A 16,009-nucleotide genomic window follows, 5' to 3' on the forward strand; every position below is an offset into this window, starting at 1 on the left:
CTCTCAGATTGACATTCACTAATCTGGCAGTGGATCCAGCTCAAGTCGTTTTTCGTGTCCAGAATTCTGGTCTCCAGTTTGAAATCAAGGACCTGCATTTCACCGCGGAACTTCAGATCGAAGGGAAAATGTACGTATAAAAACACAAATGCTCCTAAACTATTTTCCACAGTTTATGATTGAGGAGCCAAACTGCGGTGCTGGTGACCAAATCATTGTAATGAGAATCCTTCAGCTGCAACGGAAATTGATTGGCTTGTAATTTTAATAGTCTAGATGATTATGAACCATATTATGCTCATCGGTCATGATTTATCAGGTAAGCAAATGTGGCATTAGTGTACATTAACCGCTGCAGTTTAAAGGCAGGTGTATTAGTTTTCTGTTGCTGCAGAAGAATCTCTGACTTAATTTTTCTAAAACTACATCTTTGAAAATCATTATTATTTATATTCCCTGCAAAAATTCACATTTTATCTCTATGTAATGTGAAAAGTGTCTCTGGCTGTAAAACAATGATTTACACATTTTTTCTCAAATTTCAATAGAAATGGAAGCAGATTGTTTTCTCCCCTTTAATATCAGGCGAGTATAGTGCTTGTGCCTGATCCTTCTCATCAGCTCTGACCAGAACCACAGTCACGCCAAGTGGTCACATGACAGTGGTCAAACTCTGACCATGACTCATGCTGCAGTTCTGGTTACATGACTCATAAACCCAACATCCATAGTTGGATTCCTGCAGGGGACCTTTGTGGCGACTGTCAAATAAAATGAAAATAAAAAATCTTTAAAAAATGATGATTAAAAAAAAGACTTCAGCAAAATAAAATTAAAAATCTACGAGTGATGCAGCCTGAGAGAACAGAAAAGTTTCTCTTCTTTTGCCATTATTGTTATAGCGCAGGGAGAGATAGATGGGAGAGTCAGGGAGAGAGAGGGTGGCCTCTGCAGTTAGGACTGAGCCTATGTGGTACGTGCTACCAGGTGAACCTGAGGCACCCAACTCTAACACATTATGAGGATATACGGTCACGTCAGCTAAAGTCTCATCATCTCAATGCACTGATCACTGGAGAAACTATTTAAACTCAAGTAATTGATTTGTTTTCTGTTGCAGCAACACCATTGCCGTTGAAGGAAGCGGCGTGAGCACCACGATTGGAGTGAGACTGATCCGAACCCAGCAAGGACGTTTGAATGTTGAGCTACCGGACTGTCAAGTCAGCGCTGATAAACTGGCCACAAGCTCCAATGGGATATCAGGGTAACACAAGACTACACATGACAAAAATAAGTGTTGTGGTGGCAGATCTGCGTCATGCAGCTGCACGATCAGAGGGCGGGAGAGAGCAAGAGAGAGAGAGCGAGAGAGACAGACAGACAGAGAGAGACAGAAAGAGATTTGTTCTTTGATTTTTTCAAAAACACCATTTATATATTCATCATCTCAAACATTCAGTTCATTTAAAATAAAGTGCTTGTGCAAATCACATTTTTAAAAAATAAATTATTAAGTTAAAAATTGTGCAAAATGCAGTTCGTCAGAGCAGATGATGTTTCTTGTGGCACCAAACTGTTTTAAAACTCTCTAAATCTCCTGTTTGTTTATAAAACCTGAACTCTAACCAGAGTCTGGCCCTGAGGTTTACCTGTCTTGGCCTCCTGCCCTTCTCTGTTTTCTATTCTGTTCTTCCTGCTAATGTAAATCGCTATCTTTGCTTCTCCTGAGAGGAAGTTCGGGAGCTGCCACTTGGTTTTTTTGTCTTTTTTGTAGCCAGCTCCCATGATAAAAACCCTCCTGTTAAAAACAATGTTAAAGAGACTAAAAAAAACCAATGTTAAAAGAGAGAAGAGCTCAGTGAGTCTCTTACACTGGAAAACAGTGTCACGTTGGTCACAGATTGGACATTTGTTTAAAACAGCAGGATTAAGAACAGAAATAAAAGCATTAGAGGCAATAGCACCATGTAAAATCCTCCACTGTGGACCCGGTCCATTCTGTCCAAGTCTCTGTGACCACACAGTGGAGGGTCTGTTGCTCAGTCTGACCTTGTAGCCTCCAGACCCAGAGACCCAGGATCCTCTGGGCCACCCGGACAGACTGCGGCCCCATGCAGCAGAGAGCCTGGGCATCGCTCAGCGCCGGCCCCACAGCATCCACCAGCTGTTGTAGGGTCAGGGTCCCAGACCGTATCAGCGCTCCCATCAGGCCGGGTGTAGTATCACTGCTGACATCCAGTCTGGCCTCGTTGATCAATGGTTCTCTGAAGAATAAAAACTCCTCAGAGGCACAACCATTTAAAACATCATGAATTTGAAGTAAAAACTGGAGCATAAACATTGATTAAAAGTGGTGGTCGAACTGGTCGAACTGAGCTCTGATTTAAAGCAACCTCCCCTCAAAGAAGTGTTGGACCTCCAGTGAGTTTAAAAGCCCTGGAGAAGAGGAAGCCCACTCCTCCACTCTTCCCACTCCCTCCTCCATTCTGCTTCATTTGTAAAATCACTGTGTTTTTCTTGTAAGAAAAATACATCTTTTTTTTTCATTTTAGCCGTTTTATAAATAAAAGCTCTTTTTCTTGCCTCTCTAACTCATTTACATTTAAAACACAGTTTAAAAACATCCATGATGAGTGGGCTGTTAAAAACTAGATTAAAAGCAAATTAAATAATTAAAACACACGTAGCTGCCTTTCCCATCATCGCTCATTTGTTTTTTTGCTTTCAGCACAAGTTTCTTTAATCTAAAAACTTCCTGATCTGTGAGTCCAGCTTCTTCTCTCTGACTCATGTGGCCGAAGAATAAAAAAGACCTAAATCTGGAAAATAATCTTCTATTTTTTAGTTAATTTTTTGGGCATTTTTGCCTTTATTTAGATAGCTAAGTGAGAGACAGACAGGAAAGCCAGGGAGAAAGGGCAGCAAAGGGCCATGAGTCGGATTTCGAACCCATGTCCACTGCGGTTGGGACTTTTGGTTTTTGGTTTGATTTAAAACACAGTTTTGGATTTTTTCTGGGGTGTACTTTTTTTTTCTGGCTGCTGCTGAAGTATTCACCGCAGGAACCGGGGTCTAAATTTAGTTCGACCCCCAAACGTATAATAAGGGATCATGACGTATTTGAAAATAAGATGCTGCGTCCTCTATTTAATATATACGAGACGCAAATTGTCCGGTATTCTCGTTCATGTTATGTCCTCAAAGTGCTGTGAATAATGTTGTTGGAGCTATTTGTTATTTTTGTAATATTTAATTACTAATTATTTAGTTATTTTCTGTTATTTATTTTTGAAGAATACACCTTTAGTTTGCTTATAACATTTAGTATTATTTGAATACTTATTAATGCTTTTATTTTGAAGGTACTGGGTAGCTGAGGCGCACTAGGTGAATCTACATATAGGGTATGCAGGTGTAGGTGAGGCAGGCACCTGGGAGGGTTTATGGTTTTTTACCAGGGCAAGAGAGGCGGCAAATGCCATTGTTCTTTGTTTGTTTGTTTGCCAATGATAAACCGAGGAAACTTAATTTTTGCTTGGACAGTGGATTTTGTTTTTTTTTCTGCATAAATTAATTCCCTAGGTGTCTCAGTGGCCGTTTGATTTGATTTTGTCGTATTTGAGGGTTTTTGACATTTTGATTTTTGATCATTGAATTGAGGACAAATAACCATTACAAATGTAATGTCAAGTAATAGTTTTGCATAATCTTGCGGGACTTTATGCCGCAGTGGAAACGCAGACAACAATGGGCCACAGGAACCTTTTAGTTCCTGAAGAAAAAGTACCTGGAACCTTTTTGAAACGCGTGATAAGGGAGACTTAATCAAAAAGAAAGACCAAGAAAAATCAGTCACTTGTTCACTCACTCAAACACCTCACTCCCAGCATGCACTCCGAGAGAGAGAGAGAGAGAGAGAGAGAGAGAGAGATAGACCTGGAGAGATGAGCTCAGTGCATCATGGGAGTCCCCAGCAGTGTAGGCCTATAGCAGCATCACTGAGATAAGAAATAAGGTTTGGTTCAAGGGGAAACAATTTTAAATCTTATTATTTCAGTACAAAAAATATCATTGCAATACACTTGAGTTACTAAAAGTACTTGTATTAATGTATTATAATTATTGGTGCATTCATGCGTTCATCACTTTAATGTCACAGCAAGGTGGGGGTTCATTTTACCTACTTGACTGACTGTTGGCTCTGTAATGATACATCAAAATGTTTTATCTGATCATATTGTGTATTAATGATCTGAATGTGATTGACTGATATGATTTTTCGCTGTTTGTTTTTAGGGTTATTTTGGACACATCTGTAGCATATTTACATCAATTCCTCATCAGCAAGGTTTGTTCCACTTTGAGTGTTCAACAAAACTAAAGCAGAGGTCTGGACCGCACCAGGGTGTGATGTCATCAGGTAGCTTCAGGCTTAACTCTGGGTTTTCAGTCCTACGGCGGTGGTTCACTTGTTACCGGGGTAAATCACCATAGTAACTGATGCCGACCTCCTAACCCGCCCGTCAGGTTACGTTCAAGATAACAGATCAATGTTTATAAAAGCTCCACCTATTGAAAATGACGTCACCATCATGAGAGGGTGTCTGAGGAGATCAGAGTGACAACCAGAGGCGGTGTTAGCTGGGGCTAGCTCGCCAGCAGCCACTGGTCTTTCAGTTTAAAATACTTGCATATAACAGCTCATAAATAAATAACAGCGCTGTACAAATGGATACTCCATGTTAACAAAGCAAAAAGTGTGATTGGCCGGTGAACAGCATCGTGGGTGAAGAGCAGCAGCGAGCGGAGAAACATCTGAAAGAAGCGTCAAATTGACAGAAAGACAGGAATCGAAACTTCCGGTCAGGACTTTCACAATAAAATCAGCAGAAACAGAGTGCAGATCATTACAAAGATCACGGGTTGCGATTAACCATAATATTATCAATATTATCACCCACATCTATCTGTGACTGTTGGCCGCAGCTTCACATATGTGAACAGTAACAAAGTCAATTCCAGTTGCATTTTTTATCAATATCTTAAATTAGACTTCAGTTGTGTTCTGGCCGCTGTCTGATGGATTAGAAAAACTGACTCGTCGACCCCTGATCTACAGCTTTATAATAAGTGGAGGTCGGTTCAACAAAGGTAACTGAGACTCTCATTAATAAATGAAGCAGTGACACTTTGTGAGTTTCCTCATCTAGTGTGAACGTCAGTCTGTCACTGCTGGACATAAACAACAGACACAGAAATGACCCTGAAAATATCAAACCAGGAAAGTTTGATATTTTGGCTGTCTGTTCTAGTTGCAACATGATCCGTGTCAGTTTAGTTTGATTTTCTGAATTTTTTTATGAAACATTATCACTAATTCTACGTCAAGCACCACTTTAAGACCAAGAATTAAAAATGAACAGAAACAGATGAGTCCATGTGGCTTTCCTATGGACCACTAAATCCTGACTCTCCATGGTGTGCTGGTTTACACTGTAAAAAGATAAAGAACGTGTTCCTCTGATCTGTTACTCAGACCAGTGAAGAGTTCTTCAGGGGAGATGGAGGAAAGTATTTTCAACAGAAGATTAAAATAAAGACCCTTTACGTTCTGTCCTGGTGTAAACACAGAATTCAGTTCTAAGTCATCTGGTGACCCTCCTGAGCGTCTGGTGAAATGGCAACACAAACTCATAATGTATCTGTAAAAAATCTGATTCAGGATTTGCTTTAAACCCAGTGGTATCTGACATTGAGAGTGAAATACAGCTGATTACCTGACAACAGGATTGTTTGTCTGCCTGCAGCTCTGTACTTTGGTCCAGAGATATGTTGTGCCTAAAGTCAACACCATGTTGGGGAACTTCATCATGGTGCAAAACTTTAAGAGCGAGAACTACAACATCGACCTCAACTTCGACTACACTCTGAGCGAAGACATCACGGTGACCTCCAGCAGCACTGATGTGTCTTTCAAAGTGAGAAACAAACACAACCAGTCTGCTACACGTGATCCATGATCACCATGATCCTGAACACAAGCTGCCACCTGCACACCAGAAAAAATCCCCACTCTCATACCTCAGGTCTCTAAATGGAAAGATTCACAACAAGTAGACAGATGTTAGTGATTCTGCAGCCTCAGATCTTCACACTGGCCGTTTTCATACATTTCATGATTTACTTAAGTAACCTTTTAAGTGCTGAGTAATGGTGTAGTTTTACAGTGTAGTGTTGGTACTTGAGTACTTCCTCCTCCACTGCTGTTTGTAACCTGTACTACACTGAAGTGATCTATGTGTTTCAGGCTTTGGTGTATGGTCAGGGAAGGACTGTGGACATGGCATCATTAAGGACAGGTACAAATCCAGTTTTCAGCAGAAGTGACCGGATGGTTAATGTGGGCATCTCTGAGTCCGTCTTCAACAGTGCCGGCATGTCACTCTACAACTCAGGACCCATTAGCGCCACCATCCCAAAGGTGAGGAAAGCTAAAAAAAAATAGCTAATGGGACCTTTATTCACCTTTTTACCATGGTACCAGCATATTACAGAAGTGTTTGAGCATCTGCTTTGTCAGAAATCCAGCATCAGAGCAGCTGATGAATCTGTTTCCAGTGCAGCCAAACACACACAGCCAGTTTCCACACAACACCAGGACACAGTCAAAGAAGCTGGTTATGTTTTTGAAGAGTTGGAGGTGTGCATCACTATCACTGTCAGTGCTGACCTCTGAGACAAAATATATTGTGCTTCCTGTAGCTGCTTCACAATAAAAGCCAGCTATACCTGCTCACTGTAGTTTTTACCAGGGAGGGAACAGCAACTTTGTTGGGGACTATTTTCAACCACAGATTAATCCACATTTGTCTAGACTTATAGCTTGAGATAAAACTGAAGCATTTAGTTTTTTTGTCAAATGACTTGCCATTGCTCCTCCTCTCATCATCTCCTCTGCAGTGGAACTCAGTGATAAATGCTGTTCTGGAACTTGCAAGCCTTCCTGCGGTAAGCAGAAACAATTTATGTCAGACAGTTTCATAGCAACTGTTTAAACACATTTAAATGTGTATATATATATATATATATGTATATGTATATATATATATATATCCCTCGTTCAGTGACACAGCACAGGACGTCTCCAGCAGCTGGGAGCTGAGCTGTCTAACATTTCCTCAGCTTGTTTCTCTGATAACTTCAGATCCAGACGTCCGACGACTAAAATCCTTCATCTGGTTCAAATATAGAGCTGAAAACCACCAAGGTGTTAAAAGTGTATGTGGCTTAAAACTAGATAAAAGTCAATGTTGAGCTTCTGTCAGACAAACACACTGACACATGATCATAGAGGATATGATGTCACTGACAGGCGACCAATGAAACGTTACCATGATTAAAATCACAGATTTCTCTGGTTTGAGAATTGATGGAAACATTTGGGATAATGTAAGAACTCAACTCAATTAACTCAATTCAAAATATTTGAAACAATAAAAAAACCTTTTGTTTGCAGTTAACAACAGCAGGTCACAGTTTACTCAGCATTCAGGCTCCAGGTGTCATTATGACTATGTTCACATTTATAAATCATATATGATGTGTTTAAAAATGATCTTCAGGTCTGGTGTGCATCACTGTTATTGCTAGTGTTCCTTCTGATGCTGTGTTTCTATAACAACTGAAGGGTGCTGTTACTTTGGAGCTCACTGAGGCGCCGCACATCACCATGAGTCCCAGAGGATTCTTTCTCAACATGAATGCCATAGCCAAGTCTCTGGAAAAACCAGCTCTAAAACCTCTTGCAATTGTAAACGCACACACGCACGCACACACACACACACACACACACAGAACTGAACAATCCCCAGCTGCAGTGTTTTATTGCCCATCTCACAGAACAGATAGAATTTATTTTAAAATCACACTTAACATCCTGTCCTTTCTGTTGTGAACTTATTAATTTATTACATTTATGGATGATGCATCACTTCCTGTAGATGTCATCATATCAGATGTCCCTCCAGAATAAAGCTCCAGAGAAACAGAGTCTGAAGAACTTCATAGAGAATCCTCCTTTTTTAAAGTTTCCAAGTTGTAGATCAGTTGTAGATCACCGTGTCAGATTTTGAAAACCTCTGGTTGTGAGCCAATCATCACAGAGCCACATGGTTCTAGTTGATCTATGCCTTAGGAAGTAGAGTAGGTCGTCCACCAAACAGAGGGTCCATGCTTTGATCCCTGGATCCTCCAGTCCACATGTTGAAGTGTCCTTCAGCAATAAACTAAACCCCAAATCACCCCTGATGCCTGTTCCATCAGTGTATGAGGATGTATGGGTGTGATGGGTGAATGGGTGAATATGGCTTGTATTATAAAGTGCTTTAAGTGGTATTTAAGACTAGAAAACATCTTAGTACAGTCCATATACCATTTACACAACCGTCAGGTTTCCTCCTGTTTATGACTGTTTCTGTTTATGAAATGTCTGATGTCTTGGTCTTTTTCTTCTGCAACAAAATGATCAAACTCTCCCGTTTGTCTCCTCCAGAGCTGTGAGGCTAACATGCAGATCGATATCAAGGGAAGCAAATTGGTTCTTCTCTCTAAAGACATTGAGTAAGAGCACACACACTCACACAGTCTATACTACAGTATGGTTCTGTGTAGTCCTGTATAGGCTACAGTTTCATTAGAATTAACTCTCAGTAAATCTTTTTCTTTTTCAGTTGTAAAACTAATAACTGGGTTGCAAGAATTCTGGTAAGGAAATGCTGCTGTAATGTATCTAAAAACATATCTTAATAATAAGAACGATGAAGATGTGAGAAATAACAGTGTGTGTTGTGTTGTTTCTGTTCAGATCAAAATTGGGAGCGGTTCCCTAACCCTCTTTAAGTGTAAGCGCTAACACACTAAATCACACAGTCTCACTTCACTGTGTACATTCACTTGAAGCCTATAGTTTATGTGCGTGTGTGTGTGTGTGTGTGTGTGTGTGTGTGTAGGGTTTAGTGATGGACTACCCCTCCCTCTACCTAAAGGTGTGGAAATCACTCAAGGAAAGATCAACTATTATGACGTGAGTGTGTTTACAGCTGCTGCATCTTACATTGTACTAAATAGTCCTACAAGTATACTGCACTGAATTCAATATACTGTACCTTGATATACTGTGCTATAATCTATACTATCATTTTTGATTGATTTCACCAGTTCTTTGGTTCTTCAGATATAAATAGTAACAGTTTCCCAGCCTGAAAACCTCAACTGTTACTGCTGTCTGCCAGGAGACGGCAAAGACACTTTACTGTAGAGTACTAGCTAATACTAGCTCATATAATCATGTTGCTTAATAAGTTTATTTACTGCACATAAAACTAAACTCCACTGCCCTTTTTCTTACTTTATTAAACACTGATATAGTAATTACTATCAACTACTTTACATTATGTTCCAAATGTGTGTCATATACAAATGATTATATTAGTTCCATCTACCAGAGGATACACCTTGCCTGAACGTACTGATACTGATGATACTGTGTTGTGTGTGCAGGGCTTCATAGTGATCGAGGGGGACCTGAACGTAACTCCAGTTAGAGAGTTATAAATGCGAGCGTCCAGCTTGACCAGAATCGCTCTGCTCTTGTGAAACCTGTTATGACGCTTGGATCTGACTCTTTCTCTGTAATAAAAAGCTTCAGACTTCATTGCTGAGTCTCTGGGGTTTTTTTTTATATCTGTAATGAACCAGTGAGAAGAAGAAGACTGACAGCAACAGCCATTAAACTGATTTATCCAAATTACATTGGTCAAACATTAATATGTAGCTGTGAAACCCACAGACCTGCAGCTGAACTTCGTGCGGTAGAGAGAAACAAGCTAAATCAGATCAGTATTTGTTGTATTTATACCTGCTCACAGTTCTTAAGGTTGTCGCAGCATCTCGGAGGAACCTGTCTCAGTTCCTCTGTCTCTTCATGTCATCCCAGACTGACTCCATGATGCTGGGATCAGGACTCTGTGGGGGCCATGGGGGTTAAAGGGTCTCACTCTGGAAATGGCAGGAAGCCCTGAAGATATGAGGGGAAGTGATTTGGGTATAGGGGCAGCTCAGGGCGGGAGGAGATAGCCGGGATTTTGGAGTTGACTGTAGATATGGGGGTAGTCAGGGTACGGAGGGGTACCTAGGTTATGGGTCCGTGCTCGAGGGTTTGGGAGGTACTTGCAGTATGGGTTAGAACTAAAAGGGGAGGTAATCAATACCCAGAAGTACACAATAGTTGCTATGAACAAAAACATAACTCTTCAGGAAAGGGTCAAACACTGTGAGACAGTCTGTGCTGCAGCACTTCAGTGTGTAGACGGTGTTTAATGAGTTTTTTAACATACAAACCAGAATTCAAACAGGAGACTCCCACATCATTTCACACAGAGCACATTTAAAATGACTTTAGAAGAGAATTCTCTTTTGACACTGTATATATAAGTCTTGCACCCCCAGAGTGAAACTGTCCTTTAAAAGCATCTCATCAGGTTCACCTTCAATTTGATCTGAAATTGTGAAAATCTGTTTTTGCAAATCATACAATCCACTGCAAGTGGGTCATTTATTTTCCCACACATGCCACGTTAACAAATACAATTTAATAGCGATTACAATTAATTACAAGTAAATAAAATTAAGAATGGATCTTTACTGAAGAAAAAAAACATTTGCAAGTTGAGTGTTTCAGTCAGAGAAGAACAGCTACTGGAACTGTGCTGCTCTCCTTCATTCATGATGAATTCACACATTAAATGGAATCCGCCTCGACGGCCCTCTGGACACATTAACGGATCTGACATGAGACCAGTGGATTAAAGGTCCAATCAGAGCAACAGAGGGACGTTCTTACATTGTTTCTCCAATGACATCATTAATGAAATCTGACATAGTAAACCTCACTGGACCTGGACCCTCTGTGGAAAGAGATCATTTATGATTTTACTTTAAACTTTAAAGTGTGTAACTACTGTGTAACTTTTGGAAAAGAAATAACCTTTCATAAATGAAGAGTTGATTTTATGAGCAGCAGAACAAACCGCTGCTCAGTTCAGTTCACTCAGAGGTTTACAGCTACAGTCTACATGGTCTGGTGCGACCAAACCTGTGGCTCCTGTTCAGCAAAGATTATATCAGGCAGTATCTTAAATACACCACTAGGTAGTGCTGTTGCAGTGTATTTTGTGTGTTAATGGCTGCCTGCATCACCCATCCAGTTAACTGTTACATACAGTAACTCATTTAGTTACATACAGTTACTCATTTCCTAAATGGAATATGTTTCTATAAAGTTTACTGTCACTACGCAGTGAGGAGCTGAGCCAGCAGCCACTGTGGTGTGAAGCAGCAGAGACAAGGTAGTAAGGTTCCCGGTTAGATAAGGCAAAATTTAAAGTGGTTCACTGTGTTCAAATCACTGCACAATGATCTAGGCTCCACTAAGACTAATGAACTGCTCTTTCATAAATCACTCTTTACATCTAAACATGTGGGTGTGACGCCGACACTGTCCCTGCTCAGGTGTTTATGTGCTGGCAAACGGTAGCACAACTTTGGCTACAGCTGAATTTAATGTTAGAAACCTGCTGAACCGTTTCCAGCTGTTCACTGCAGAGGTTTGGAAAACAAATAAAAACTACATGTTGCAGTTTTGTTGTAATGTAATGTGCACGTCTTCGGACTGTGGGAGGAAGCTGGAGTACCTGAAGAGAACCCACGCAGGCACGGGGAGAACCTGCAAACATTAAAGGCCCCTAGCCTGGAGTTCAAACCCAGAACCTTCTCGCTGTGAGGCAACACTGCTACCCACTGCACCACCATGCCGCCCCAGCATGGGTCATTTTCACTTAAAACATTTAAAAATCATGATGTGACTTTTGTTGGTCTTGTATCAAACAAACATGTTCCTGTACATCTGGAGAATATGATTTGTAGTGCGGGGCGTGTCTGTAGCAACACAACACTTATGGTGCTAACAATGTGACACATTTTACCTTTATCAAAAAAAAGTGATTTGGATATTGCACTTGGCCTTATCTCATCATGATCTTATTTCAATTATATTTCGTTGAATTGTGCAGGTCTGGTATTGATCCTCTTCTCTCAGTCTTGGCAGGAAAGTGAATGAGCACTTTTGCCAGATCATGTGATCAGGACCAGGTCTCACTCTGGATTTGCCCCGCCCTCTCCATGGCTTCAAACATTTGCTCAGCCTCGTCGGCCGACATGCCTCCCTCCTGCTGGAACGCCTCCTTCAGAGCGTCACTCACACTGGCTGGCATCTGTTTGGCGTTGCTGCACACAAACAAGACAAGGTCAGTGATGTAAAGAAGGTAGTCTGTCAGAGCAGGGCGTCCCTCTGCCTCCTCAGAGAGCACCTCCTCTCTAACACCTCTAACACCCCCACATGTCTAACTAGCTCCCACTGTGGACTTCACCTGATCTCCTTCACTAATCAAACAGATGTAGTGCTGAGTTCTTACACCGAGGTCTCTCCTGCTCTGAAGCTTCAGTGATGTCCCTCACTGTAAGTCTCTTTAGATAAGTGTTGATATAAGTGTCTGCCAGATGAGTAAATGTAAATGTAACCAATGATTATTTTGATTACTTGATTATTTTTTAGATTATCTTCTTTTTTCTTACAAACCAAAAATATTGAAGTTACAATTCTAGAAAACACAGTATCAGTAAACCATCGTGTGAGAAGCTGGAGACTCAAAACAGTGGAAAATAGTGGAGTAGTAAAATTAGGGCTTTTACAACAGAGACAAGGTTAAAGCCACAGTGAGCTGTTCACCCACTAACCTGCTCTGTACAGGTCTGTGGTCTGTATTTAGAAAGGTTTAGTTCTGTGGTCAAACTATCTACTTTTTCTTTATTTATTGGATAAATGCTTTTACTTATGTGTATGTATATGTTTATGTATGCTTATGTATTGTATATATATGTGTAGGTATATGTGTAAATGTGCGTATGTATTATATGTATATAATTATATTGCTTTTTTTCCATTTTCTTTATTCATTATCAATCTATTCTATTAATTATGTTAATAATTGTATTGTATTTTATTAAATTAACATTGTTATTGAAATGTTTTTTCTCTGATAATTTAGTCCCATTGAATGACTGTAATTGTGCTTTGGCAACACATGGAAAATGTCATGTCAACACAGCCTGTTGAACTGAATTGAAAAAACTGAACAACAGCGGGTGTGTAACTTGCCTCTTATCACAGTGAGGTTGCCAGGTTTGGCACCACGCTACAGAAGTACTGGGAGGTACACTGTTATCACTGTCGCCACGGTGACAATAAGAATAAATATCCAGCTTAGTGTTGGTGCGTTGGACTCACCCAGCGATGTAAAAACAGGCACTTTTATTGGCGATCAGGTCCCACAGCAGCTCAGCGTTCTCCTTCACACGGTGCTGCACGTAAACCTTGTCCTCCTGAACAAACAAACAAACACCCAGTCAGTTTCATCATCACCTGCTGGTTGGGGCAGGGGCAGCGTTAGCAATGAATGCTGGGTATTGTAGGAAAGGTTGAAAGGGTTCTGGCCAGTTAAAAGCAGCGTGGATGGACCAGCTGCACACATTCTTACAGGTTAACTTGTAAAATGTCAATCTGTCCGATACGTTGGTTTATCTGTCCAACAGTTAGTCCTGGTTTTATTTCTTTATTCGTTATGTATCTGTTCTGTGGCAGAACAGTGATACCGGTGGTTGAGTTTCTGTCCCTTCCTGTGAGTGTGTGTGTGACCTGGTCTCGTGAGAAGGCAGTGAAGAGGGTCAGGTGTCCCGCCATCATCAGCTCCTCCCACTCTGACCTGAAGTAGAAGTCTCTGGACTCTGAGCGGCAGCCGAAGAACAGGACATTGGCTAAAGAGCGGGAGGAGAAGAAGGAGGTGTCTCATCATCAGAGGTCTGACAAAAATTCATTTACTGAACATTGGAGACAAAGTCAGAGAGGTGAAGATCTCACCGGTTTTCCCTTCAGCAATCCTCTCCTGTATAGCAGACCTGAATGGCGCCACTCCTGTTCCAGGTCCAACCATTATCACAGGGGTGTCCCTGTCTTTAGGGAACTTCAGACTGCCCTTCTTCACCCACAGAGGCACATACACCTCCCCTGCAACACCATGTAGTAAAACACATCCACGGTCAATGTTTATGTAATGTAAAAGGAAATCAACATTTTTTTCAGCCTTTATTTTCCTCAGTTCCTCAGTTCCCTCTGTGTAGAGAGACACAGTTCACATTTCTATAAATGTATTCTGTCATATCTCAGCAAGATGTCCCCCTGGTTTCAGATCTTGTCAGTGCTGTTTACCTCTATGTTGCTGTTGCTTTGATAAATTCAGGACAATGTTCATTTCCACATAACTAACAACAACAGTGTCATATCCTTCACCCTGCAGCTCTGAGTTTAAAAAGAAATCCTGTTCTCATTCACTCATTGACTGCAGTCTTTCCACTTGGTCTTAAACTGTCAATAACGAAAAAGCTCTCCAGCTCCTGGTAACTTTTTATTTATTTATATATTATTCATAGATTTTTATTTATTTATTTCATTGACGGGATTGGTGTTTGTATGATTAGTCAATGTTGTGAATGTGAATCAACTGTAATGATAATTTATGAAAAACGAATGTAATTATAGTTGTTCAGGCAGTGAAGCAGTATGGCAGTGTGTCAGGACACATGTCTGTTTGTCCACAGACTCTGCTTGGCGCGCAGCCACACAGTTTCTAGCTGCTGCTTATAACCTCCACTAAAAAGATTATGTTCTCTCCTGTGTCTGTTTGTTTGTTTTTCAGCAGGATTAAGCAAAAAGCACTGAGCCAACTCGCACCAGAGTTTTTCCTTAACATTGCAAAACTCTGTCCAATCTTCACTAAAACTGTCACAGATGATCTGTAGACCAAGCCTCAGAAAATCACATGGATTTTTGATTTTCCAAAGTATTCATCCATCGCAAACAGGAAGTGAGGTCATATCTCAGCAACACTTGTATGTATGAAAACTAAACCGGGTACATGCAGTTGGGACCCCATCAGAAGGATGGGGTCCCCTTCGACCTCTAGGGAGCGCAGTATCTATCTTTCTGTAAATGAGAAACTAAGTCCTAATATTTTTTACCTGAACTTTATAAGCGACTGGTATTTATTTATTATTAATCCAGAATCTGCAACTGTTTGAGCCTTTTCTTCTACCTGGTACTGGTATGAGAACTGTTTAATCTGGGGCAATAAATCCTAAAAACAGATTCACTGTGTTGACACATCTTTAGCTTTATGCTAATAACAGACAACAAAATAATACATGCCAGCCTCAGCCAGTCAGAATAAAGGAATCTCTATGTGTGAAGTACAGGCACATTTTTGTGAGTGATACAACATGTAGTGAAAGACCTTGTGCGGGGTCCAGGGAGGCTAACCAGGTGGAGCAGAGGCCTGAATCTCTATGTGTGAAGTACAGGCACATTTTTGTGAGTGATACAACATGTAGTGAAAGACCTTGTGCGGGGTCCAGGGAGGCTAACCAGGTGGAGCAGAGGCCTCTTCGTGGTTTATGTATCTTGGTTTTGTACCGGACAACAGCTACCAGGATCTGAAGCCTGTGTGGGTGAGCCTGAGACAAGAGATTTCACTGTGACTTCTCCTGGCTCTGTCTTGAGTAATACCAGTGAAGGCATACAGATGAATCAGCATATTTTTTCATAGCAGTTAAATCATTGCCATGAAGAACAATCTACCTGGAGAGAGGAGGCGATGGAGAAGGAGCGAGGCTGGATCTCAGGGAAAAGATCCAGGAGATAGTCCACTTTGAGTTGTGCTGTAGTGTGGGGGAAATCTGCCAGAACCTGCAGCAGCAAGAGCAAGACTTACTCAACCAGCAGATCAAAACACAGTTTTATAGATTTAAAGCCTCAAACAAATCTGACTCCTACTGTTAC

General features: G+C 40.9%; 2 protein-coding genes across 2 annotated transcripts in view; one reads left to right on the top strand and one right to left on the bottom strand.

Moving 5' to 3' along the window:
- The window catches only part of LOC111648096 (phospholipid transfer protein-like), an 11,422-nt gene extending 1,707 nt beyond the window's left edge, over window positions 1-9,715 (top strand). The window contains exons 4-15 of the mRNA XM_023397858.2: window positions 8-130; window positions 1,121-1,267; window positions 4,300-4,351; window positions 5,811-5,981; window positions 6,311-6,484; window positions 6,964-7,011; window positions 7,691-7,813; window positions 8,555-8,622; window positions 8,733-8,766; window positions 8,867-8,903; window positions 9,012-9,085; window positions 9,562-9,715. Coding sequence (XP_023253626.1) covers window positions 8-130; window positions 1,121-1,267; window positions 4,300-4,351; window positions 5,811-5,981; window positions 6,311-6,484; window positions 6,964-7,011; window positions 7,691-7,813; window positions 8,555-8,622; window positions 8,733-8,766; window positions 8,867-8,903; window positions 9,012-9,085; window positions 9,562-9,615 — 1,105 coding nt within the window. The 3' untranslated portion in view covers window positions 9,616-9,715. The remainder of the gene's footprint in view (window positions 1-7; window positions 131-1,120; window positions 1,268-4,299; window positions 4,352-5,810; window positions 5,982-6,310; window positions 6,485-6,963; window positions 7,012-7,690; window positions 7,814-8,554; window positions 8,623-8,732; window positions 8,767-8,866; window positions 8,904-9,011; window positions 9,086-9,561) is intronic.
- Window positions 9,716-10,357: 642 nt separating this feature from the next.
- ndor1 (NADPH dependent diflavin oxidoreductase 1) overlaps window positions 10,358-16,009 on the bottom strand; it is a 14,211-nt gene continuing 8,559 nt past the window's right edge. Inside the window, exons 12-15 of the mRNA XM_023397924.2 lie at window positions 14,036-14,182; window positions 13,814-13,932; window positions 13,406-13,500; window positions 10,358-12,345 (exon numbers count right to left, since the gene is read on the bottom strand). Of these exons, the coding sequence (XP_023253692.1) occupies window positions 12,201-12,345; window positions 13,406-13,500; window positions 13,814-13,932; window positions 14,036-14,182 (506 nt within the window). The 3' untranslated portion in view covers window positions 10,358-12,200. The remainder of the gene's footprint in view (window positions 12,346-13,405; window positions 13,501-13,813; window positions 13,933-14,035; window positions 14,183-16,009) is intronic.

Source organism: Seriola lalandi, unplaced genomic scaffold (genome assembly GCF_002814215.2).
Source record: "Seriola lalandi dorsalis isolate HSWRI2012SDOR001 ecotype SW California unplaced genomic scaffold, Sedor1 jcf7180002054939, whole genome shotgun sequence".
NCBI classification, from domain to species: Eukaryota; Metazoa; Chordata; class Actinopteri; order Carangiformes; family Carangidae; genus Seriola; species Seriola lalandi.